Raw genomic sequence first — 27,878 nt, forward strand, 5'->3', positions numbered from 1 at the left:
TTTGTAAACTGTGCTTTTTACATATTGTAGAGCAACAAAGATAAATAAAATAGAGGTCTGAGTATTAAAATATGAATGAGAGTTATGTCTCTTTAATGCTTATCTCTAGGAAGAGAGGGAGGGACAGGGGGATAAGAAAGGGATTAGAGGACTTTAATGTTTTATTCTTTAAAACAAGTCACATGTAAATACATCAAACTAAATAATAATAACTGCTGACTTTGGGTCTTGAGTACACGTATATCTGGTAATATCCTCTGTATGTTTAAAAATTTCTCAGTTGAGATTTTTATTTAAAAATAACAAATAGGAGTGTTTGGGAAAATTGCCAACCTGCAACACCTTATAATTGATCTCATTTAGTTCAGTCATGTTTTATATAAATTTCTTACTCCTCTTGGTTTAAGCACCATAATCTCTCTCTAGAGCCTTCTAAGAGTATTTTAGTCCTATAGTTTAATTTTTTGGTTTTTATTTAAAATAAACGTATCTGACAAAGGAAAAATGAAATAAGTTAAATTTAGCCAGACACTTGAGGTAACTTTTAAACAATGAAGATCTAATGAATAATTATTTTATTTTAAGAATAAAATTATTAGTGAATATATTATAATCACCATTAAAGTATAAAGGTATTAGCAAAGCAATGGTTTAAAAGTGCTAAAAATATTTATTTTGTTTATTTCTGGATCCAGTTGAAGACTAAAATGCCCCAAACTAATAACAGTATTGAATGAGTAAAACTAACTTAATTTTGTTTTAAGAAGGGCCCGCACAGTAGCTCACGCCTGTAATCCCAGCACTTTGGGAGGCAGAGGCAGGGGGGTCACGAGATTAGGAGTTCGAGACCAGCCTGACCAACATGGTGAAACCCCATCTCTACTAAAAATACAAAAATTAGCTAGGCATGGTGGCACACTCTTATAATCCAAGCTACTCAGGAGGATGAGGCAAGAGAATTACTTGAACCCGGCAGGCAGAGGTTGCAGTGAGCTGAGATCATGCCACTGTACTCCAGCTCGGGCAACAAAGCAAGACTCCGTCTCAAAAAAAAAAAAAAAAAAAAAAAAAAGAAGCTCAGAAAACGCTATTTGTTTGTACAAAATTCAGTTCCAAATTCAGTTCAGAACTTATGAATAACAGGCTGTAGAATAACTAACCAAAGACAACAACATTGTTTGTGTTTTTAATATCAGCCAACAAATAGTATTCTTGTCATTTATTGCAGAATTGTTCCTTGTCAGAGTTAAACTATCACACCTAGAAACAACATGAAATTATAGTATTAAGAAAGATACAATGTGAATTAATGTTAGTGAGGAAGTCATTTCAAAAGTACTAAATAAACAAGGCTTTTAAAAGATGCTTGCATAATATTGTGCCAGAAAACGTCACAAATAAAATACTTAACAGAATTATTACAAATTAGATTTTAGGCACATTTTGAATAAAAAATACTTTCCCAATTTCCATCCAACATAAAAGATGGCATAATCTTAAAGAAGCATGACTGGAATTGGCTGAATGGTAACAACTTAAGTAAATATGGTTTATTATGCAAAAAAATATATATTAGTGTTATAAAGTTTTAATGTCAGATATTTCGTCTGAAAGTTGAGCATAGGGTTAGCTTTTAAAAAGTTATTTATTATTATACATATTTTCTAAATAAACATTCACTTTTGCAACAAAATGCCAAATACTCGAATATTTGAAAGTTATTCACAAACTAGTTTATAAGCACATTTAGTTACATGATAAAATTCATGCTTTTTTCTGGTTTTTCTTTTCTAATATTTTATTGTGTATGTTGATGTATATAATATTGATGTGTATAAAATATATATACAGCATATGTCAGTCCCTTGTATTTTTAATATATTAAAATAAGAAAAAATAATGGGCACGTGATTCTTATGAAAATAACATTTTCTTGGCTCTGTCTCTTCTTTGTAATCTCTCTCTCAGACTCTGGCTTATTTTATCTTTTTCTTTAAACTCCTCTTACTATCATTCCTAATAATATTCTCTTTTGAGAGACTATGAAAAGAGTTATCTGTATGGTTTCCTGCCTCTGATGGCCATTTCTTCTGGTCCCTGAAACAGATTCTGTACTTCCCATTATCCTTATTTTTGTATACATTCTCCATGCCTAAAATTCCGCAACTGTCCTAAATCGAATTTTTAACTTTATGCAACATAACTCTAGTATCACATATTTCTAAGAAATCTTTCCCAATTCAAGTCAAAATTAAAATTGTGAAAACACTTGTTTTGATATATATTAAATAACTCAGGAAATAGAACATTCTATGTTATTTCAGAATTTATACATAACATATACTTGCCATACCATTAGGAATCAGGAATGGAGGAGACATGTTCTGCAAAACCTAGTATTTTGCTTCATGGCTAGACATTCAATACATACACATTAAACTAGATATCTCAGTAACTGCATTAATGTGCAAACTATTAGTAAGAAATTATAGGGAAAAATAAAACACTAAATAAGTATAAGAGAAGCATTATTTGAGACAAAGACTAATCCTTGGTAAATATTTCTTCTGTTTTCTAGAAACCAATACAAGTAGAGAGGTCAAGAAGAAAATAATTGTTTAAAACTGGATGCAGAATTCACTATTCATTTACATTGACTCCTCTTTTCTGATTCCCAAACTTACAATTCCCTTTTGTTGATTTGCCCTAATTATCTATCTATCTATCTATCTATCTATCTATCTATCTATCTCTTCATCATTTGTCTGAATCTTATCCACTTAATCATTAAATTCTAATTCTGAATCAAAAAAGTTCATTTTGGTATTATATCAAAGTCATAAAGATACATGGCTCCAAAACTCAGATATCCATGTGCAGACACACCTCACTCACTCTACATTCAGCTGAAACATAACCAAGTACATCCTTAATGAAAGTGACATTTAGTAAAGGATGAACTATGGCAGAGGACAGGCACTTTTGGTTATTCCTTTTGGTGCCAGAGAAAATTTGTTTGCAGGATATGAAGAAATGATTTGATAGTATTTGAGAAAATATCTTTGCATATTTATTTTTAAATAATAATTTTGAATTATGACTTGTCATCAACAAAACATTTAGAAAGTACAGTCATCCCAACAACATAAAATATCAATTACGAGCTTAATAACCAAGCCCAAAGAAGCTGGAGTCTTGAGGTAATATTTCTAAATCTTCTACCAAAAGCTGACAAAAAGTAAGCAATTGTTACTGTGTGAGTTGCTAAGAAAAAGGACTTTAGCAATAAATTATCTGAAAAATGTGTAAAGAAATCAATCCAGTCAAACAACAGTAGAATACACGTATTTGCTCCCGAGTATCCTGAAACTGTTCAGAATGGACATGATATTGGGATATAAAATATCATGCAGAAAAAATATTATATTGAACATGATTTGCAATAACTATGTACTGAAAAAAAATATAGGTAAAACTGTCAGAGGACAGCAGAGAAAATCTATAGATTAAAAAAAGTTTTAAAAACTAGATATAATTTTTTTCTGGAAAAATGGGAGCCAAACACTTAATAATAATTTTCAAATGTACGAAAGTTTTCTATGTAGTGGATGTGGTCAGCTGGTCAACTCCACTGGGAGTTAAACAAAAACCACAGGGTAGAAAAATGACTGAAACAGAAATACTAAAGGCAGAAAGTGTTCCTTAAACCATGAAAGCCTTACTATTTGGCATTAATCACTAATGGTACACTTAGATTGTTTTTCAAAAGGTAGTCTGAATAAGCTATATTTTCTTTTTGTATTAAAAATTTAAGTATTGACCTGCAAGCAAGTAGAATAACTTTCTCCGTAAAGACTTTCCACAATCAAACAGCCGCTCCCAAACTGTTTCCTACCATAGTTCACTGATACTGGAAAGAAGGGAATGGCCGAAAAATCACCAACTTTCTCTCTTTCTCTCTCTCTCTCTCTCTCTCTCTCTCTCTCTCTCTCTCTCTCACACACACACACACACACACCACACACAACACACACAAAACATGAGAAGTCTAGTATGGTATTTCAAGGCTCCTTGTGATGATAAATGATAAAGGCAAACAAATTTGAGTATAAATTTCAATAATGTCATCCTAAGGTAAACCAGGCATAATCTTTTAATTTTAATTAGATTATTAATCTAATTACTATTAAATATCTCATCATACTACATTATTTATTTTTGAAAGACTTGATATTTTTAGAAATGATAAGCCTTGGGGAAAAAAATTAAAACTGGGTTTTGACTTCAAAATAGAATGTTTTTAAATTTTACAAAAATGCAAATATCTAAAGCACAAAGTCATTTTATTCTTATTTTAAAAGGAGATTCTAGCTTTTCAAAACCATTTTTCCTAAACCATGAATATGCTCAAGTGACTTTTTAAAATACCATTAAATTGAAGTAAATAAGAGTACAGATTTGTTCACAGGGTAATTTGCAGAAACATCTACAGCTTATTCATCTAATTCAGAAACTCCAGATTCAAATATGTCTTAGTATAAGTTTTGTCTTGGATGGATAAATGCATCAGTGAGAACAGGTGTTAAAAGATTCCATGGAAAATTAAGGAAATTTAAGTCAAGGATACTTGAGTCTTGGAGGTCAGTTCTCTGGAATTTTAGGCATACTGTCCATACGAAAAAGATTCACTAGACATAACCATAAATAACTGTGCCCTTCATGTGTGCTCAGGATTGTCTGTTTTCCTTGAAAACCAGGATACATAAGCTGCTTAATCTTTCAGACAAAGTGTTGCGAGGCCTCCTCTTCTAGTAGAAGCTTTATTTAGCAGTTGTGGTGAACATCTCTTGTGTTCTGACATGACAGACAAGGACAAAAGCATAGTATACTTTTTCATTAAGCATCCATATGAGGAAATCTTCAAGGATGGGCTCACATAAGAGGCTGATGAGATTATTTACACAGATGGGCCATCACTGAGTTCAAGAACAATATGGAATAAAGCCATGCTTCTCAAACTCCACTGTGCTATAAAACTAAATTTACCATCCTGCTAGATCCATAATAAATAAAATATGTATTACAAGTGAATACCAGCATAACTGATGTTTCCATCACACCAATTAATCTGCAAAGGAAATGGACCAATTGAGATCTGCACCTTGTTTCATCACTAATATATATATGTAGAGAAGCAAGAAAAAAAAATCTTGTCTAGGGCATGGGCTTGGTAACTGAATGACACTTTGTAATCTTCATTGTTGAATTCACTCATACATGATATGACCGATTTTCTGGAAGCTAAGAAAATCATTTTACTCTACCAATATTTGCAGGATAAGGGAAATAATTGCTTGAGTAAGGTTTTCTCTCTCTCCCTTTCTACTATTCTGACTTCAGGGAGAGTTTATGGAGAGGATGAAATGCCCTGATTAAAGTTTCATCAAACCACCTTTAGCTGTTCTAAAAAAAAAAAAAAAGAAAAGAAAAGAAATTAGCCTCTTCATGTATATCACCATGAAATAGATGATTTCTTTCTTTGTTTTTCTTCCAAAAAGGCAGAAGTCACAACTCCAGTGTGGATGCTGTGTGTAGCAGAGTTGATAATGGAGAGCAGGTTAGTATTGAGGACTTGATAAAATCTAGAAGTCCATCAATGAGGTAAATAATTATCACCTCCCAGCTTGTAAAATAGGACAGCTTTCGCTTCCAGTTTTTGCTTTTTGTTTTCCGAGTGGCAAAGCACAGATGTATCCTGTCCCTGGAGAATTTCAAAACTCAAAAACACATAGTCCAGGGAACTAAAACAAGCCATTTATCACAAAGCAAACTCTTCTGACAGTGGTGTATCATGAGCAGAATCAGCCCAAGTTTTTATGTCAAGACAAGCAAATACAGTCTTATTAGAGTGTATTCGGCAAGCCCATGTAAGAAATTCATTGTTTAAGGTTTCCATTGAAGGTGTAGTTTTGTGTAATGCCATTAAGTTAAATCAATGAAATCTGAAGTTTCAATATCTGAGTTAAAGGTAAGAAAATAATTTTTATAAAACATATTGTAGAAGTGGCATTCCACAAATTACATTTTGGGCAGCACCACCTTTATAAAATAAAGCTTCTCAAGATATATACGTAAAAATAAACAATGCCCTTTACCCTAGGAACCTATAAGTAAGCATTTAACACTCTCTAAGCAAATATCCACATCACAGGTCCAGTTATGGCCTCTCTAAACTTTAGCTTTTTGTATGTGGTAGCAAGTTTCTACTTCTAGCTTTCTTCCATTCTTTTTCCATTAACCAAAAGAAGAAATATTGACAGTTGCTACTAACAGAAGCCTAGAAGAAATAAACACCCTAATATGTGATGGTCTAGCACCTTTTCATTTTAAAACAATTAAAGGTTACTTAACATTCTTATGATTTAACATAGAGCAAATGTAAGAAAGAAAAAAAAAAAGCAAGTTACTCTTAGGTCCTTATTCCTCAGGAAAAAGAAATAGTGTTTTATTTCACTTGTGGCAAGTTTCTCATGTAATCCACCAGCAACATCATGGCTTCTGCCTACAACAGGGTCACTGATAAGAGACATTAAAATAAGGTGATAAAAAACATTTGGTCCCAAAGCTATAAAAATGTTTTCTCAAGCAGAAGTGGAAAACAGTGAAAGATTTAGCTCTTAAAGTAAACAAAAGTGGAATTAGGAACAAAACTGCCATAAAGGGGCAGATCAATGGTCTGTCAGACTGTGAGCTGACAAAGGCATCAGGGGATGTGGAGAGGCGGGTATGTTCATTGCTCTCCATGACCTTCATCTCAGAGGTGAGGGGCGTGCTCTGCATGTTCCTAACTTCTCCCTCGGGTTTGTATAAAGCATCACAGGACACCAGAAATAGGGATTATCACTTGGTGCTTGAGGAAAGTAATTTAGAGCAAACTAAAGAAGCTTTATTCTCCAGTATTTTTCAGAAGAGATGTGACTAGTTCAAACTAAACTCTTTAAATTAAAAAGTTAAGAGGAACATTTATTAACAAAGTATGATATTGCTTCATAGTATAGAGTCATGTTTCTCTTTTCATGCTAGATGTTTAACAATTAAAAAATTATCAAAACCCATTGCTGTTAGTAATCTGAAGCAACTAGAAATTCAATTTGAAAGACTACCTTAAAGCTTCTGTGGGCTTGGAGAGTAGGATTAATCACTGTTAAATTCATTCTAAATCCTAAACTATAAGCATTAGTTTTTGCTTACTATCTGTAAGTCACTGCACTAGGGGGTAACTAGGATGTTTCTAAAACTTTAATTCTAAAAGGACTAATTATACAGATATGTGTAAATAATTACAAAATACAATAACTCTACTGAAAAATAAATGAGTGTTTCTTCATGTTTTATGGGTAAGGTGCCCTATAAACATAAAAAGAAATCAAAGGGTAAGCAGTCTGGTGTAGGTGACTACGAGCACAGATAGAATGGCCAGTGTTTGAATCCTGACTTCACCATTTACTAACTGCAATGTTGGGTAAGTTACTGCCTCAGTGTCCTCATCTGTAAAATGGAGATGGAAAGAGTATTAATATAGCATGTGATTGTTGTAAGAATTAAATGACTTAATATACGTAAAAAAAAAAAACACACAAAAATGTCTGGTACATAGTATTATATTCATGTTAACTGAGGTTATTATTTCATACATAACCATCTCAAAACCTGCTAACTTTTCCCTAACCCTACCACCACACTCATTTCAAACTGGAAAAACATTTTTAGGCATTAGATAGCACTTAAAACTCTTGCTTTTACTCTTAACGAATGTGACTACTAAAATAGTTTCAACAGCTCCAATTTAGTAGCAAGGTTCCTGCTGTGACAGATCCCCTTCCAGAAGGAAAATGATGCGGCAATAAATGTTTGCACATTTCATCTTAAAATTGTGGAGCTGGAAAACAGTTTGGGGACTCTGTAAGCAAAACACAGACATTCAGCTGCTTGGTCATTGCTTTACTTGGGCTTATAGTACTTACCAGGGGAATACATACCAAAAATTCTCTACTTTAAGCTAGATATTTTGATGGCACCGAGTTAACTGCATCCTATTGTAAAATGACAGCAGAGAGGCAGCGCACAACTAAACAGCACAAGTTGGCTTGCCTGGATATGCTCTACTCTGCAGAAGCCAAACCATGTTTCTCAGAATCGCTGTGACTCACACTCTCCCCTCACACCATGCTCATCTCCACTCAGGGTCTCTGAGCTCCGAGATAGCCTTGGCATAGCATTTTTCTGAGGTCTTTATGCTGTTGGCTCAAATGCAGAGGGTAATTCAGAAAGTACTAAATAGGGTAAAATAGGGATTGGTGAGAAGGGAGGCAATGCAAATTAAAGTATCTCATCAAGGTAGACTCTTTGGGAACTATGAAATCATGAGACTGGTTTTGTAGCAAAGAATGAAACTGTATCTGAAAGTTATTTCCAAAGAGGGAAGAAATAAATGGTCAGATGAAAGGAAAAATTATTTGGATACATGTATAGTATTCTCTACTGTGAAAATCAATACCTATTTGACTATGTAATCAGGCAATCACACAACAGGGTAGAATTTGGATTTGGGAAGGTTGGGTTGAAATCTTGTTTCTGCTACTCATGAGCTATTAGAGTCTGGGCCAAATAACTAAACTATCTTTCAGCTTAATCTAAAGTTTAAATTGGATGATGTCTGGTAAAACTCTGGGAACACAGCAAACACTCAATAAATAACAGTTAATGTGAAAAAAGTACAATTTTAAAAGTTAATATCAGTTTTATCTCATTCAAGTTTTTAATATGGTAATAAAAGAGAATAAAGATGATAAAATTGGGCTATGTTGATGGGTGAACCTTATTACTTTAAGACTTAGATCAAACTCAGAGCTCTGGTTCTAAAAATGATGTCACTGTTTCAGGCAAAAATTTTGTGATGTTCAGAAGCTATAATTTGATAAAGAAACAAAGGATTGAAAAAGTAAGAGAAGTTAAGGCTTGGATCCATGTGTTACCAATTCTCACTGCCTTTTCTATACATCTTTATGTCTCCTGCAGAGCTCTTGAATATATAGTATCTTCACTACTATCATTTAGTTTATAATTCTCTCTTTAGCTTTTTTTATCTGTGATGAACTCGTCTGTCATATTTACTATATTCTTAAATGAAGTTATTGCATTTTCATTTCTAAGAATTCTCACTAGTTGTTCTTTATATATGCTTACATTTTGCTTATAATGTCTCTTTTTATTTCCTCAAATTTATTAATACACTATTTTATGCTCTAAGTCATGTATCTAATGTCTCAGTCATATGCATAAATGATTCTTCTCTTAATTGCTTCTGCTGTCTCATGTTCATGGAAACCTGTTTCTTTGTGTGACTGGTGATTTTTGACTGTAAATTTTTTTTTTCCTTGAGATTTATCTGTGGAAATCTTTTGAGATGAGATATGAAGGTGGGCTTTTCTAGAAAGAATATGTTTTAGTGTCTGCCTGGTGTCTGGGGACACCTTCTAGTCCAGGACCAGCCATTTTAAATTAAATCCTGGCCTGAGGTTCACAGTGTACCAAGATGGTTTTCATCTGAGATCTGATGCCAGTCAAAGGTTGCTTGTAGTTGCAAATTTTCAGGAGAAATTTTCGTTCCCTTTTTACTTGCTGCCAAAGTTTGGAACAGGCAATTTCTTTGTAGTCCCCTGAGGGTGGGGATAGGTTTATTTCTAGTTCATCTGTGTGCTAAGGTGTAACTCTTTAAGGTCCTGGCTTTATGGGAGGCCTCCCACTAAACTTCTCACCTTTGGCTTTGTCTTCTTTTCATTTCTCTGTGAAACCTTAAAAATGGTGCTTAAATTCTTTCTTGGGAAAATGCCTTTAAGACAAAAGCCAGATTTTATACTTTTTTTAAAAAACTCTCTGTGTCTTCAAGGTAACAGTATGTTGCATGAAATCACAGTTAAACCTCCTAATACTGATTCAAAATTAACTCAGAAAAAGCTGAAAGACATTCTATTTTTAAAAGCACAAAAATCAACGACTTGATTTTGGTCCTCCTAGGAAATATGCAATAGCATGAATGACAATGAATATAGACAACATGTGGTCTCTAGATAATTTTCTCAGTAGGTCATCAAAGGGTCCTTAGCCTCCCACGAAAGAATCCATAAAAATATCTGTGAGAGTATGTCCAAAGAAACAATTTCATCATTTCCAAGGAAATAACATATTTACCTGAGAAAATAAGACTTGGGACAAAGAGAAAGGGTGTCTTTGTTGTTTGACTAGAATTGTATCTGCCCCATGGAGCAACATAGTTTGACCTGTTTGAAGCTGAAATTCTGATTGAGGTTTATATATGTCTTCAATTAATTAAGCCCTGAACTCTTAAATACTTCAAAAATGCAATTTTTATAATGAAACAAGATAATATTTAGGTCCACATGAAAAGGAAATAGTAATAAAAGGTGACCTCAGTGGTAAAAACCACTGTGTACTAATGCTTCTGAACATCATGTATAACATTGCTAACTGTATAGGGCTTTTGAAGATGTTTATATTTCATTAACATACCATGTGTGGTTGATTAAAAATTGGTGTGTGGTTATGTTGATTAAAAATCATTCCTCAAATGCCAAAACACAACTCATTCACAATTATTCCACAGGAAAAATCAATTCAGTTCAACCGCTTTCAATATTGTTAGATATACAAACACTACTTATATTCTAAATATGTTTATTCTGAATTTTCTCCAAGTGTTCTTTCTGTAAATAGGAAGTTTTATCTCTATTCTCCTTTTCCTTCCTGTATACTTCTCATTTATCAAAATGTCAATCCTTGATTCTAGTTGCCTTGCTTATTTATCCTTTACATCTTAATCTATTCCTTTCTAAGTACTATAGAATTCTGTCATGCTGAAAAGTCTATAAAAATCTATATTACCATTTATATTATATGTTATATAATATATTATAATATTACATATTACCATTTATACTAACTTAAATGCTAACTTTTTATTTTTCATTATGACTACTGGAGAAGTCTAGCATAAGTAAACCCACTGCAAAAGTCATTAGAACTAAGTTTTTTGCATAAGCAGAAGACAAGAACAACTGTAGCTGTAGAAGCATTTCTGAAAGCCATGAAAGCATAACCTCACTACAGCCAAGTTTTGCAAGCTAAGGGTTACATGGTTCTGGCTCTCACAAAGCCTGCATAAGAAAGCAGAAGAATAGAGTCAAAACCAACATTGCACCTTGTTAAGCTTTTCAGCAAAGTAAAAAAGACAGAAACTGTGTGCAACAGAGGAATTCAAAAGTAGTTATCTAAACCATTAGTTAACAATAATACAGTGTGACACAAAGAGGGACAGGAGAAGATAACAAGAATCCTTTGAATAGGATTAATCTATTCCTTACTCTATTCAGTAATCTGCTACCTATTTTTATTAAATACAGACTTTTTCTTTCCGTCTCATCAAGTAAATGCCAAACCAGAGATGGACATCTAATGAGGAGAGGTATGTAACGAAAATAAGCTGTATTAAGTGTTAAGGTTTGCACAGGAAAAAATAAAAAGAAACCATTAAATGATGATGAATCAGTCAAATATGTGTGCAAAGGAAAACTTGCCTCCATCAGCAAAATGCACAAATTAATTATTTACCAGTAAGTGGTAAAGGCATTTATCACAAAACATCAATAAAAGTATCTCCTCCCACCATGTACATTTTCTTTATGAAAGCAAATAGGCATTTTCTTTACAGAATGTCTTAATATTGCTGCTGGTCCAGTATAACGTTGATTTAGCTTCAAAAGGAAAGTCTGGTAACAAAGAAAAAGAATAACAAAAATATGTTATATCTAGAAATTACTGTGATGATGTTTAATAGGTATCAGTGACCACTCAGTGATAGATGGGAATTATTTTTACATTTTTTCTGTTTACCTAAGAAGCTAGTAGTTCTTTTTTTAACCACTCACACTTCTATATTTAAAACAAAAAGAAATTTAATGATACACACATAAATATGCAAATAAAAAATTAATATCTGATAAGCTATAAATTTTATATTACCTGACTATTATGTAATATGAAGTTAATATCCAGGAGGAATTTTTTCAGTAGTTCTTCAATTTAATTTGTTAATTTGGGAGCACATTTTAAATTTCATTTTTAAAGAATATCAAAGAATGAAGATTTCACAAGCCTAAGTAGTTCATATTAAAACGTTTAATTGCCTTTTATGTCAAGAAGTTCTTTCTTATATTAACTGAAATTTCTTCCTGTAATTTAAGTCCATCTATCTTACTCTGACCTTGATGTTGACAGAGAAGTGGTGAGCAGCCTTCCCATAATGACCATTCACATATTAGAGCCAATTATTAAGTCACCTCTTAGCCCTCTATCCTCCAGGGTGGACACATGTAAGTTCTTTAGCCTTTTCTGTAGGCTTTATCTCCAAATGTTCCAACATCAATCTCTCTTCCTCCCTTCTTTTTCTGGCTTTTTCCCCTTTGCCTAATTTTTTCAGTCCCAAGTTTGTTCACATTTTCCTTATGAGATGATCACAACCAGTGCTTATACTTCTCAGATTTTATAACCTTTATTTTTGATATGCATGCCAGTATGTTACTTATTTTTAAATAAGACTTTTTTTTTATTCATGGAATGAAAACTCAAATCATATTTTCTATTGAAACAATGGCACAATAGACAAGAATCCTGGTAGAGTGAAAAGCGTATGAGTTAGAAACAATAAGATGTGAATCCCAGGTCTGACGTTTAGGAGCTGGAGCATATCATTAAACCTTCTAGGCCTCTATTTACTGTTATGTAAATTGAAGATAATAATATATACCTTATATTGTACAAGTATGGGAGATTAAATAAGTGGATGTCCAGTGACAAAAAACAGCTGATACTATTATTGCCTATTATTGCCATCATATAGCACACTAAAAGCCTATTGTCCAACCATTTTACAGAAATGACCACAAGTGTTATATTTAATCAAGACATGTAACATACCAGATACTGTAGAATATCTAAAGAGTATCACAAAATAGTGATCTATTACATTCATTTATTAGTATATATGTAATTGATTCACTGTGAGTAGGGAAAGCAAAGTCTAAGAAGGACCTGTTTGAAAAAATAAGAGCCAAGAAGACTTGCAGAACAGGAAGCTAATTGTGCCTGAGGCAGGAGAGGGAACAGACAGCAGGAGAGTAGCTGAGCTCACAGAAGGGGGTCCCATGAGGTCCAGGGCTGAGGGGTCAGGCCACATGTGATGAAACCCATTAGAAAACTAAATGACTGGGTAACACAATCTTTCTTTCCCCTCTGGAATTCATATGGAATTACCTTGGAAATTCCTTAATCCTATTTCAAGAGCCAAGTCTTTTTCCTAATTCCTATAAACAGATGGGATCTTTCCCTCTGAAACACCAGAATGTTTTGTTTATATTGTTTTTCTGACATTTACTTTAATTTAACTCAACAAATACTTATTAGAGTGCTTTCTGCACACAGGCAGTATAATAGGTACTGGAGATACATTAGTGATAAACCTAGACATAGATCAAAAGCCAAACAATATAGTAAATATAACAAATAAAACAGTAAATATAGGATCAGAATAAGAAAAATGAGTGGGAAAAAGAGTGAAAGTGTCAGTTCCCATTTTAAATGGGAGGTCTTCTTTTTTTCTTTTCTTTTTTTTTTCTTTTTTTTTTTTTTGAGGCGGAGTCTCGCTCTGCCGCCCAGGCTGGAGTGCAGTGGCCGGATCTCAGCTCACTGCAAGCTCTGCCTCCTGGGTTTACGCCATTCTCCTGCCTCAGCCTCCCGAGTAGCTGGGACTACAGGCGCCCGCCACATCGCCCGGCTAGTTTTTTGTATTTTTTTAGTAGAGACGGGGTTTCACCGTGTTAGCCAGGATGGTCTCGATCTCCTGACCTCATGATCCGCCCGTCTCGGCCTCCCAAAGTGCTGGGATTACAGGCTTGAGCCACCTGCGCCCGGCCGGGAGGTCTTCTTGAGAAGGTGACATTTAAGCAAAGGTTTCAAGGAGAGCAAGCTGGGACTATGACACTATGTGGAGTAACATTTTTCATACAAAGAGAAAGACCAATTCAAATGCCCTCATGTGGGAGGGAGTTTGGTAGAGCTCGGGGGAAACAAGGGAGCTGGTAGAACAGTAGCACCATTAGTGAGGGGAGAGTAATAGAGAATAATTCAGATAGATAAGAGATAAAATAAGAGTCGGGGTCCATAAGTCACTGGGGAGAATAGAATGAGTAGAGATCAGGAAGGGATTCGTGGGTCACTATGAAGACTGTGTCTTTTATTATTATTTTATCGGGGTCGGGGGGGTCATTATGGAATTTCCAGCAAAGAACTGGCACAATATGACACAGGTTTTATAAATATCACTCTGAATGCTTGGTAAAGATAGGCTGTAGGAGAACAGGATTAAAAGCAGAGAGACGTTGCAGAAAATGATTCTGGCAAAATGGTGCTGATTTAGACTGGGGTGGTATATTAGTCCATTCTCACATTGCTATAAAGAACTACCTGAGACTGGGTAATTTAGAAAATTTAAAGAAGGCCGGGCGCGGTGGCTCAAGCCTGTAATCCCAGCACTTTGGGAGGCCGAGACGGGCGGATCACGAGGTCAGGAGATCGAGACCATCCTGGCTAATACGGTGAAACCCCGTTTCTACTAAAAAATACAAAAAACTAGCCGGGCGACGAGGCGGGCGCCTGTAGTCCCAGCTACTCGGGAGGCTGAGACAGGAGAATGGCGTGAACCCGGGAGGCGGAGCTTGCAGTGAGCTGAGAGCCGGCCACTGCACTCCAGCCTGGGCGGCAGAGCAAGACTCCGTCTCAAAAAAAAAAAAAAAAAAAAAAAAAAGAAAATTTAAAGAAAAGAGGTTTAACTGGCTCACAGTTCCATAGGAAGTACAGGAAGCATGGCTGTGGAGGCCTCAGGAAACTCACAATCATAACGGAAGACAAAGAGGAAGGAGGCACATCTTACATGTCTGGAGCAGAAGGAAGAAAAGAGCAGGGGGAGGTGCTACACACATTTAAACAGCCAGATCTCATGAGAACTCATTCACTATCATGAGAACCACAAGGGGGAAATCCATCCCCATGATTCAATCACTGCCCACCAGGCCCTCCTCCAACACTGGAGATTGCAGTTCAAAATGAGATTTCATGTCCTTCTCATTGCAAAATACAATCATGCTTTCCCAGCTGTCCTCTAAAGTCTTAACTCATTCCAGCATTAAACAAAGTCTCATCTGAGAAAAGGCAAACCTCTTCCAACTATAAGCCTATAAAATCAAAACAAGTTAGTTACTTCCAAGACATGATGGGGATACAGGCATTGGGTAAATACTCCCATTCCAGAAGCATTTGGAAATTGGCCGAAACAAAGGGACTACAGGCCCCATGTAAGTCTGAAACCCAGCAGGGCAGTGATTACATCTTAAAGCTCCAGAATATCCTCCTTTGACTCCATGTCTTACATCCAGGTGACACTAATCCAAGGGTCGGGCTCCCAAGGCCTTAGGCAGCTCTGCCCCTGTAGCTTTGCAGGGCTCAGTTCCCATGGCTGCGCTCAAGGTCTGGCATTGAGTGTTTGTGGCTTTCTAGGGACACGTTGCAAGCTGTTAGTGGATCTATAATTCTAGGGTCTGGAGGATGGCGGCCCTCTTCTCATAGTCCCACTTGGCAGTATCCCAGAGGGGATTCTGTTTGGGGACTCTAACCCCACATTTCCCTTCCACACTGCCCTAGTAGAGATTCTCCATGAGGGCTCTCCCCTGCAGCAGATTTCCACCTGGACACCCAGGCATTTCCACACATTCTCTGAAATCTAGGGTAGGCTCCCAAGCCTCAACTCTTGTCCTCTTTGCACCCACAGGCTTAACACCACATGGAAATAACCAAGGGTCATGGCTTACACCCTCTGAAGCTATGACCCAAGCTATACCTTGGCCCCTTTTAGCCACAGCTGGAGCTAGGGCAGCCACAATGCAGGGTGTCGTGTCCCAAGGCTACACAGAGCAGCAGGGCTATGGGCCTGGCCCACGAAACCATGTTTGCCTCCTAGGTCTCCAGGCCTATGATGGGAGGAGCTGCTACAAAGATCTCTAAAATGCCTTCAAGGCATTTTTCCCATTGTCTTGGCTATTGACATTCAGCTCTCCTTATGCACATTTCAAGGCATTTTTCCCATCGTCTTAGCTATTGACATTCAGCTCTTCTTATGCACATTTCTGCAACCCACTTGAATTCCTCCCCAGAAAATAGGTTTTTCTTTTCTATCACATGGCCAGGCTATGAATTTTTCAAACTTTTACACTCTGCTTCCCTTTCAAATTTAAGTTCCAGTTTCAGACAGTTTCAGATTATCTCTTTGCTCACACATATGAGCATACACTGTTAGAAACAGCCAGGCTACATCTTGAATGCCTTGTTGCTTAGAAATTTCTTCCACCAGGCACCATAAACCAGCACACTCAAGTTCAAAGTTCCCAATATGTTCCTCATCTCCATCTGAGACCTCATCAGCCTGGCCATCTCTGTTCATATCAATATCAGCATTTTGGTCAAAATCATTCAAAAAGTCTCTAGGAAGTTCCAAACTTTCCCACATCTTCCTGTCTTCTTCTGACCCCTCCAAACTGTTTCAACCTCTGCCCATTATCCAGTTCCAAAGTCACTTCCATATTTTCAGGTCTCTTTATAGCAATGCCCCACTCCTGGTACCAATTTTCTGTATTAGTTCTCACATTGCTATAAAGAACTACCTGAGACTGTGTAGTTTATAAAGAAAAGAGGTTTAATTGGCTCGCAGTTTTGCAGGCTGTATAGGAAGCATGGGTTGGGAGGCCTCAGGAAACTTACAATCATGGTGGCAGGCAAAGAGGAAAGAGGCATATCTTACAAGGCTTGAGCAACAGGAAGAAGAGAGTAGCAAGAGGAAGAAGAGAGTAGAATATCTTGTCTCTGCATGACAGGATCAAGGGTGGCCTGGGAGCTTGGAGTTGCCATCCACTGAGATGGTCCATATCATAATTTGCCTTGAAATATATTTATTTGTGAAAGACTTTGTAGATAAGAGCTCAGGATTCAAACTTAGATATATCTGACATCAAATCCTGAAATGTTTATTTGCTTAATATCTGATGCTGTGGTAATCACTTAAGTACCTAAGTGTAAGTTTCCTCATCAGTAAAATGAGTTAAAAATGCCCACATGCCAAGTTTTCTGTCAGGAGTAAATGGGATAATACATGCAAAGCATTTCACAAAATACATTGTACATAGTAAGTGATCATTAAATGATAGATATGCTCTAGTAGTACTCACAGTACAATTACTATTATTATTTCATGTGTTTTATGTCTTCTATTGGGTTGCATTCATTTCTTGCTCTTTTTGTTGTTGTTGTTTGTTTGTTTTTGTTTGTTTGTTTTTTGAAATAGGATTTTGCTCTCTTGTCCAGGTTGGAGTGCAGAAGAACTATTATAGCTCACTGTAGCCTCTAACTCCCAGATCCAAGCATTCCTCCTCCCACAACATTCTGAATAGCTGGAACTAGAGACAGGCACCATGATGCCTCGCTAATTTTTAAAAAATTTTTAAATGTTTTGTAGAGATAGGGTCTCACTATGTTCACCAGACTTGTGTTGAACTCCTGGGCTCAAGTAGTCCTCCCATCTCAGCCTCTCAAAGTGCTGGGATTACAGGCATGAGCGACCATGCCCGGCAGGGTTGCATTCTTGAAGAAAGGCATCATCTTTTTTTTCTTCCCCCTTGCAGAAATAAGGCATACTGTGTGTAGCATTAATAGTGCTCTCTCTGTGCATTAATCATCACCTGACTGGCATGATTTTGTAGATGAGGAGCCTGGTGTTACAAGGGAGGATAGATATAAACGGATGATTGGCCTTTCCTATTCATTTCTAAAGATGACAGAAATTTCACATGTTGACTTCTGTTGGTTAAAGGGTTTTCAAATTTAAGGTGTGGAATATATTGGCAAAGCACGGCAAGCTAGATTTCTACCACCATCACTTTTTAAAAAATTTGTATCCCCAATGTTCCTTTGAAGATTTTTTCACTTGCTAATTCTCTTACCTTTTATTCTATGTAATTTTGTTTGGTGTACAAATATACTAACCATGACATAAGAATTGCTGGAAAAGTGTTCTTGCTTGTAAAGGATCTCTTTAAAATTGAAGTCATTTTGAACTCTGTTCTTCTCTTCCAAGCTTGTAGCAACCCTCTCCACCTTGGCATCATACGTAAATTTAATGAGCATTCACTCACTTTCATCATCTAGGTCATTGGGTCATTGATTCTTGTTTCCTTTGTGCTTCTAGAACAAAGAGATTGTCTCAATCCATCTATTCCAGTCCTTCCAGTCTATGGACAGTATTTTCCTGCTTCCATTACACTTCAAGAATAAAAGCATTTTCAATCTACTATTAAAATGGGAAACTTGTTATTTTACCAGACCTAATTTTTTGAAATAGTGTAGTTTTCATGTTTTTCTCTTCCCATTCTTAAAAATGCTTGCAATTTTAGGAGTTTTTCATTTGTTTAATAATGGCCTTGGGACTATCCAAATGGAACATTACCCAGTATTTCTTCAAAGGCAGTCGGCTCTTAAATTCAATCCCAAATTAGGAGCTGGCCTATTGGTTCCTAACCTTTTTTTATAATCTTCTGTTCTGCTATAATACATTTCTTTATAAAAAGTTATTTAAAGTGTATTGTAATTACTATTCAGGGAGAATAACAAAAAACAGAACTGGGAATAATTAGAATAATTATTAAGGGAATAATTACAAGAGATGATAAACTAGCAAAGCACTGATGCAATGAGGGTTTGACTGTTGGCAGTGGTTAATGTTGACTAGTAACAGAGATCTTTAGGGAGAAGAACACAGAAGAGCAGTGGCAAGAAATTTTTATTGTGTTACATACAACATTACCAAATATAAGTGATACATTCTACAACTCCAGTCTCTACAATCTTTCCTGAATTGTCCAGAACTATCAATATCAACTCCATCTCTGCATCTACAGGAATATTCTTTTTAGAATGCAATTTTAATTATGTTACTCCTCGGCTTTAAACTCTCCTTGGTTCTGTTTGACCTGTTGGATAAAATGCAAATTTCTGTCCGGGAACAGTGGCTCATGCCTGTAATCCCAGCACTTTGGGAGGCTGAAGCAGGTGGATCATGAGGTCGGGAGTTCAAGGCCAGTCTGGCCAATATGGTGAAACCCCATCTCTACTAAAAATACAAAAATTAGCCTGGCGTGGTGGTGGGAACCCATAGTCCCAGCTACTCAGGAGGCTGAGGCAGAAGAATTGCTTGAACCTGGGAGGCAGAGGTTACAGTGAGCTGAGATCACACTACTGCACTCCAGCCTGGTCAACAGAGCGAGACTTTGTCTCAAAATCAATAAATCAATAAATCAATCAATAAATAAAAATTCTTAATGTGAAAGGAAATGTCTTCCAAGTTCATATCCCGCTTATTCTTCCAGTCTGTCTGCTACTCGAAATTCACATTCCGCTATGATTATGTTTAACTCTTTGATGCTCCACTTAATCACCAGTTTTCTTTTCTGAGCTTCCTCTGAAGGATGATTTTCTTGTTTTTTTATGGTTCCCCTCTACTCCCCTATCTCGTGATTGTATCTTGTAGATATTTCTATCATAACTCCTTAGATTCTGAGGTGGCATCCATTACTTTTTTTCTACTGATCGTTTTCTTTCGGAAATTGTTCCTCCTCTACTTTGAGTGATCCCAGAGGTCCTGACTGCTATGGGACTTTTGTCTCACATCACAGAGGATAAGCTCATGACATTCACTGACCAGTCAGAATACTCCATCCTGGTGGACACAAGGATTGGCCAGTGATAATCTATTTCCTAATCAAAACAAATCATAGCCCTTTGGGTATACAGATATAGATTCTATTGGATGGGAGTCATACTCTTTCTCTGAACTCAGTAGGGACACAAAATTGAGGCCCTTATGAGTCTTAGTGCATCCTAAGGATCATCTAGAAATTAAGTCAGAAAGAAAGAAATCCAATAAACTGAAGAAAAGAAAGTAGATTTCTGATGATACTGTAAACACCTAACTCAACCATTCTGAAAGTTAATACTACATATCAAATTTACCCATTATTTAGTTAACAAGATTGAATAAATTGCTCAAGATGACTTCAGGTAAGTGTCAACATTTAATATGGAAATATTGCTAGATAGCACTCATATGTTACTGCACTGGTTTATTTACGTTTTCTCTCCTTTGTGTATTACTGATTGTTACATCTCTTCTACTCAGCACACAGTGCCGAGAACATAAGCACAGGCTTAAATGATTTTGGAATAAATGTTCCAGCAAAGCTTGTTAATCAAATATGAAAATAATTAAGAATACTGGCTCTGGAACCTGATTTTCTGGGAAACATATCCTTGAATTTACCATAACTCAACATACTTATCTTTAAAGTGAGGATTATGATCATAACAACCCCATTAGATGCTTATAAGAATTAAATTATATAATAAATGTAAAATGTTAGTTTGGTGACTAGTACAGAGTATCCATGTAATAAATGTTAGCAGTTATTATTTATGTCTCCAGAATTATCTATATTACCTGTCATACATCCCAGAATGATGCTGTTTAACCTACAAAATCCAACATAGTTTACCTTTGTTCCACTTTCAAAGTAATTGGTTATTACCTATTATGCACATACTAGTTTTCTTATAGGAAGAACCTGAGTGAAGCCAAATCAAAGAACAAGGCTAAGAAACTGAATTTACATCCAGGCCTGATGCTGAGATTATCAAAATGAAGGCCCTGAAATTTCAGCCTAAATTTTTTAATCCTCCTTTCTCCATATTTACATTTGGAAATTATTTTTCAGATATGCCAGCAGATAACTGGGTCACTATTTTTCTTGGTACTATGTGAGGGAATCCACACAATGAAGGCCCATCAAGAAAGCATGATGAACAAGTGGACAGAAAATCAATATGGATACAGAACACTTGAACAACTCTATCAACCAACCTCACCTAATTGGCACTCCAGCTAACACTAGTGGAATACGTATTCTTTTGAAGTGGATACAGTACATTTACCAGCACATATCAACTTCTGGGTCATATAATAAACCATAATAAATCTAGGAAGATTCAAGTCATACAGAGTATATTCACTGACCACAATAAAATTAAGAAATGAAAAACAGAAAATTTTCTGGAAAAATCTTCTAATATTTGGAATCTAAATAATATACTCTGAATAAGACAAGAGGTAATTAACAAATGAAAGGGAATTGAATTGGCAGGCATTTTAAAGTGAATGAAAATGAAACTTCAACATATCAAAATTTGGGAGATTTTCTAGGTGGTACACTTAAGAAAAAATTTACAGAATAAATGCTTAAAATGGAACAGAAGAAAGGTCTCAAGTTAATGACCTCAGCTTCTACCTTAGGAAATTAGAGAAAAGAAAAATTTAAATTCAAAGTATGTAGAAAAGGGAAATATTTATTAGAGAGGATATTTACAAAATAGAAAACGAGGGAGAAAATCAATTACAACAAAAGATGCTTTTCTGAGATCAATAAAATTTATAAATGTTCAGCTAAACAAATCACAAAAAAAGGAATAATACACAAATTACCAATATCTGGAATGAAAGAGGTTATATGATTAGAGATGCTACAGTTATTAAAGGGATAATAAGGGAATACATCCTGTAAAACTTTATGCCAATAAATTAAACATTTTAGATGAAATGCACCAAGTCCTTGAGAAAGAAATAAGCCACCAATGCTCACATTAAAATAAATAAATAACCCACCACATATTAACAAAATTAAATCATTAGTTAAAAAACTTCCCAGGAAGAAAAGTTCAGGTCTCTACTGTTATACCGGTAAATTTTAACAAATATTCAAGAAAGACATAATATAAATTTTATACAAATTCTCCCAGAAAGTTGAAAAAGATAATAGTTGCCATTGCATGATGCTAGTATTATAGTGACAACAAGGAAGACATTACAAGAAAGATAATTAGGCACTAATATCCCTCATGAGAACAGGTGTAAAATTTATAAACATGTTTTTAGCAAATTGAATCCAACAATTTATAAAAAGGATAATATATTATGACTAAATGATGTTTGTCTCAGAAATGCAAAGATGGCCTAACATTAAAGAGTTAATCATTATAATTCACCATAATGACAAATTAAAAAACAAAAAATATATAACCATCTTGATAGATGCTGGAGAAAAGCATTGAATTGAGTCAACACTCATTTCTGATTAAAACTTTTAGCAATGTAGAAAGAGCATGCAACATCTTCAACCTGATAAAAGGCATTTATAAATATTTAGAGACATACTAATGGTTAAAGACTAAAGGTATTGCTTCTAAAATTAGGAACAGCACAAGGGTTTGCTCTCACCACTTCTATTAATATTGTACCAGATAAATAGGCAAAAATGAACTGTATCCTATGTATAGCAACACAAAAATTAGAAATGAAATTTCAAAATAATACTATTACAATTGCCTGGAAATGTGAAATACTTAGGGATAAATCTGAAAAAAATATGAAAAATGTATTCACTAAGAACTACATCATGGATAGAAATAAAGGGGACCTAAAGGAACTGGAGGCATACTGTATTCATTGGTCAGTCAATGTTGCTAAGATGTCAACTCTCCCAAATAGTTTTATAAACACAATGCACATCCCTGCAATTCCAGTATAATTGTTGTAGGACTTTACAAACTCATTCTTAAACTCATATGCAAAGGACCAAAGAAACTTTAAAAAAAAAAAAAAAAAAAGAACAAAGTTGGAGGACTAACAGGACCCAACCAAAATATTTTGTGTGTGCATTAACTACAATAAACGCTTCAGGGAATAACTTCTAACTTCCTAGTTATTTCCATGCTGCTATTCATGATATCTTTTTATCCCTCACAGAGTATCAAGAATAGTATTCCAGGCTGGGCGCCACAGCTCAAACCTGTAATCCCAGCACTTTGGGAGGTCGAGGCTTGTGGATCACTTGAGATCAGGAGTTCAAGACCAGCCTGGCCAACATGGTGAAACCCTGTCTCTACTAAAAATACAGAAATTAGCCGGGTGTAGTGGTACATGCCTGTAGTCCCATGCTGTAGTCCTAGCTACTCAGGAGGCTGAGGCAGGAGAATCACTTGAATCAGGGAGGCAAAGGTTGCAGTGAGCCATGACGGCGCCACTGCACTGAAGCCTGGTGACAAAGCGAGACTCCGTCTCAAAAAAAAAAGTACATAGAAATTCCAAAAAATGCAATTTAACCTACACTAAAGATCATAGCAGACTTTGATCCTATTTCAACTATCATTAAGTGGCTAGTGCGTGTAAAACACGAAGAAGCACATCATCATGTTAAAATTAGAACAACGAAGAGATACAAAGAAAAATCCTAATCCAAGTAACAATGGGAAAAATTCATATTTACCTTATTTTTACATCTAGTCATTGGCTCAAAATTATTCATTGCCAAAGTCTAGTCTTTTTAAAATTTCATTTGTTATTTTTAGTTATTCAGGAAACATGTTTAATTTTCAAAATATCTTTCAAATAGTATATATAAGATGCATGTATCATGTCATTACCTATATCCATTTGTATTGGCCCATCAAAATAAATTAGTATTTAAGGGCATTGGTGAAAATTAAGTTGTCACTATATGGGTCAGTTCTTTTATTAACAATAATAAAAACTGACATTTACATAACATCATTTGTAGAGCAACTTCATATTGATTCTCCAAATATTTATTAATATTTCCAATATTTCTATGCATTATTTGGCAAACATTAATCACCATTTTGCCAACTTTTAAAGCAAAGCCGTAGCTCATGAACCTAGTGACTCTGTTTTCTAACACAGAGTCTTTCACAGTCTATGTCTTTCACAGTCTATGTCTATCCGCCCAGAAGAAAAGAAAAATATACACATCTAACATGAATTAGTTTAGCTATCTTGGTAATGAAATATCTAACTGGCACTTTGTTCTTTATTCCCACCTTTTTATATGCGATCCAGTCAAACACCCTGTCAATATCTGTTGCCTGCAGTACTTCCTGTGATACTGGATGGGAACTGACCAAGCCGTCCAGCAGCATCACTTCATGCAGAACATCGGTCAGAAACCTCTGTTTTTCCTGCAATACAGTAGACAGGGCAATATCATAGGTGATTCATAGTTAGACAGAATATGTATGATGACTTGAACATAATGTATGTCACTTAATTGCTGATGTTGATCAGTCTTCCAAGGCATGACTCAACTCTAAAGTGAACCCAGTAAAAAATGCTCCTTAAGTTACTCTAAAACGAAGGTGGTTGACTTAAGCACAACATGAAACACACACACACATTTATTTTCTGAAAAAATTTCAAGAGACCACAACTAGTAATAAAAGGCACTCTTCACATCAAGCTAGAATACTGGTGGATGTATTCGGGGATTCAAAATAGTGGACATAAAGTAGAGACCAATTGGTATTAATAATCCATTACCATGAAGAAATGAAAATAGAAAAATCATGAGACTTCCATTTTCTGCATATTGAGACATTAGCATTTGCTCTGGTAAAAGCTGATTCGCTATGTTAAAAAATAAACTGTAAAGAAAAAGTACTTCTCTGTTTTTGTTTTTTGTTTGTTTGTTTGTTTGTTTTGGAAAGTCCACTTTAAAGAAACAGCTCGGGTTTTGTTAGTAGAAATGCTGGCAGCTAGTAGTCTTCCTGGCCTCCTGCCTTCATTGAAGGAGGAGAGTAAGAAAAAAGAAATTGCAAAATATAACAAGGGCTAAATAGCCCCTAGACAGTTGTGACCTGAGGAGTATCATTACAGAGATTAAGACTCCAGTGCTTAAATTGCTCTAGCTAATTCTGAACTCACTCCTGGAGTCTCCTAGTTTTGAGCCCAGCAGATAAACAGCATGTTATTTCTGAGTGAGTTGTAATTTCAAGCTGAGAGTACACCAATCCTGGATTTAAAGAAATGGAAATGGAGAAAAAATATGCCAAGAAAAGAATTGTTAACTGGACATAAATGTGTGTGGTAATTTAAATCTGGCTTTAAAGAAAGATTTTTTTTTCAACCTCATTAGCTCTATGATTTAGTATGTTTAATTGATAATGTATTTAATTAGGCATCCGACTACATACTGCAAGGTTTGTTTCCTAATAGATTATGTTTTATAGTCTATGGTCCATATATTTAACTTCTTCAGTCCTCTCTTGCTCTAAGAGCTTCACAGCAATGATCTTTGCTCCATCCAAGAGGATTATATGGTAATGACTGAATCAAATCATACTTTGAGTCCCTGAGGGCTGCTCCAGACCGTAAGAGGCCACAGACGAGAAGTTCAAACTTAGACTGAATTAAACGACAAATATGACATAAATACTATATTTCTTCTCAAACCAATTTCCTCATTCCAGACAAATTAAAAAGAGTAGAATTAGATCTTATGCTTTAAAATTTTAAGATTAATAACACCAATATTCACATTGTTCATTTAAGTCCACTGAGAAGCAACAACAAGATCTCAGAAAAATGGCATAGTCTTAGAGAATAAGAAAAATTTATGTACCAATTTCAAAAGAAAAAATTTAAGGCTACTTTTAAGCAGATATACAATCTTGTTATTCACTCAATTTTAAAATGTAGAGGAAAACTATCAGATATTAGAATTAATGGGAGAAATAATGAAATTATAATTACATTTCAACTTGACCAATGAACACTTTTGTTTATAAGAAATACCAATTAAAGGCGTAATTCCATTCTGAAGATAAAATAATATTTAGCCATTTAAACAGCAATTGCCTGCTTTTTTACAAGTCATTCAAGCACCTGATCTAAAACAACCAGGTAAAGTGAACTTAAAATGATGCTTTATTTAAATCTTAGTTTTAAAAGTTGGTAACAATAAATTCATATTGATCAATATTAAAATTTACTAAACATACCTTGGTTTGCTAGAAATGTAATTTTTAAAATGGTGTAAAGAAAATGGCCATGTAATTTAGAAAATAAAATCTAAATTCCAAAGAGAAAACTTTCCTGTTAAAAGAAATACGAATTATATATTATATTATTGCCTCATGATTCTGGAGGAAAACAAAAACAAACCTTGCCTACTCAGTAGACTTTCAATAAGCAGTGTTTAAGTTTTGTAGTGCTAAATCATTAGCAAAAGATTCATCTGTCTACCTTGTTGGAGAGAATGATATTGTGTAATTGAAAAAAAGTTTATATGCATAAATGGATTAAGAGAGAGGGGAAACAAAGAAAAAAGCCTGGCAGGAGAACACTCACAAATCCCAGAATAGCTAATACCTTAAATTGAGGAGGAAAAAATAAAAGTCTAGCCAGAGGCAAACTCAATTTAACAGACTTGCAAAGAGTTTCCAGCAGAGAAGGTGCTAATTTTTTATAAAGACCTGTGTCACTATAAAACAAGAAATGATCTCAGCTTGTCAGCCCTCGCAGGGGCTCTCATCATCATCAAAATCAACAACATCGGCAAGATTAAGTATTGGTTAATTGCCTACTGTTTACCTGAAATTATGAAAGTTTAAAAATAAAGAAATCCTAGCTTTAATGTGAGGTAAGAGATAAAACAGAATATTTGGCCACAGTAAATGAAATACTAGTTTCTTCTTACAGGCTGAATGTGCTAAAGGGATTTCGAGAAAAGCAATACTGATTTGGTTTGACTCTGTGTCCCCACCCAAATCTCACCTTGGATTATAATAATCTCCACATGTCAAGGGTGGTGCCAGGTGGAGATAATGGAATCACGGGGGCTATTTCCTACATACTGTTCTCTTGATAGTAAATAAGTCTCACGAGATCTGACAGTTTTATAAATGGAAATTCCCCTGCACAAGCTCACTTGCCTGCCGCCATGTAAGAGGGCTCCTCATTCGCCTTCCGCCATGATTGTGAGGCCTCCCCAGCCATGTGGAACTGTGAGTCAATTAAATCTCTTTCCTTCATAAATTACCCAGTATCACATATGTCTCTATTAGCAACATGAGAACAGACTAATACAAATTCTGTTAAATGGAATGATTCGTGGAACATTTAAAGGAAGAAGTAGAATTTGATCTGACTCTTGCAGGAAATTTAAAGTTTGGTGTGTGTGTGTGTGTGTGTGTGTGTCTACACATGCATGTTGAAATAATATATTTGTGGTGAATATTCAACAGGTACTTATCATTTTACATCATATTTTTAAGGTCACCATGATAAGTGACCTAACACTTTGAAAAAGCAGCACAATAAAACAAAATGGAGACCTTTAAAATCTGTTTACAATAAGTTCAATGTCAACAGTAACCATAAATTCCACCACTTCAATGTAGATGCTACCTAGAGTGGTTGAATATGTGCACACATTTAAATAGTCACAATAATATCAAATATATCATTTTGTATTCAACTATTTTCAAAAATCTATTGCATTTGAATTTTTGGAGAACAGTACAAAGGCATTTCAGAAAAGTAAAGAAAATGTGAGTAAATGTAGAGTTGAGAATGAACACCATATAACTCTGCCATTATTTTATGTATTCACTCATTCCTTTAACAAATATGTATTAAATTACCACTCTAAGCCAGATATTGTGCAGCATTCACGGAATGAATATATAAGCGAAAACTAGGCCATAACCTTAAATAACTCGAGTAGAACAAAAAGTACAAAAAA

At 35.1% G+C, this 27,878-nt stretch overlaps 1 protein-coding gene across 1 annotated transcript in view; it reads right to left on the reverse strand.

Moving 5' to 3' along the window:
- Positions 1 to 27,878, reverse strand: part of TRHDE (thyrotropin releasing hormone degrading enzyme) — a 421,266-nt gene that overhangs the window by 153,107 nt on the left and 240,281 nt on the right. The window contains exon 6 of the mRNA XM_033221251.1: positions 24,178 to 24,315. Coding sequence (XP_033077142.1) covers positions 24,178 to 24,315 — 138 coding nt within the window. The remainder of the gene's footprint in view (positions 1 to 24,177; positions 24,316 to 27,878) is intronic.

Source organism: Trachypithecus francoisi, unplaced genomic scaffold (assembly GCF_009764315.1).
Source record: "Trachypithecus francoisi isolate TF-2019V2 unplaced genomic scaffold, Tfra_2.0 Lachesis_group11, whole genome shotgun sequence".
NCBI classification, from domain to species: domain Eukaryota; kingdom Metazoa; phylum Chordata; class Mammalia; order Primates; family Cercopithecidae; genus Trachypithecus; species Trachypithecus francoisi.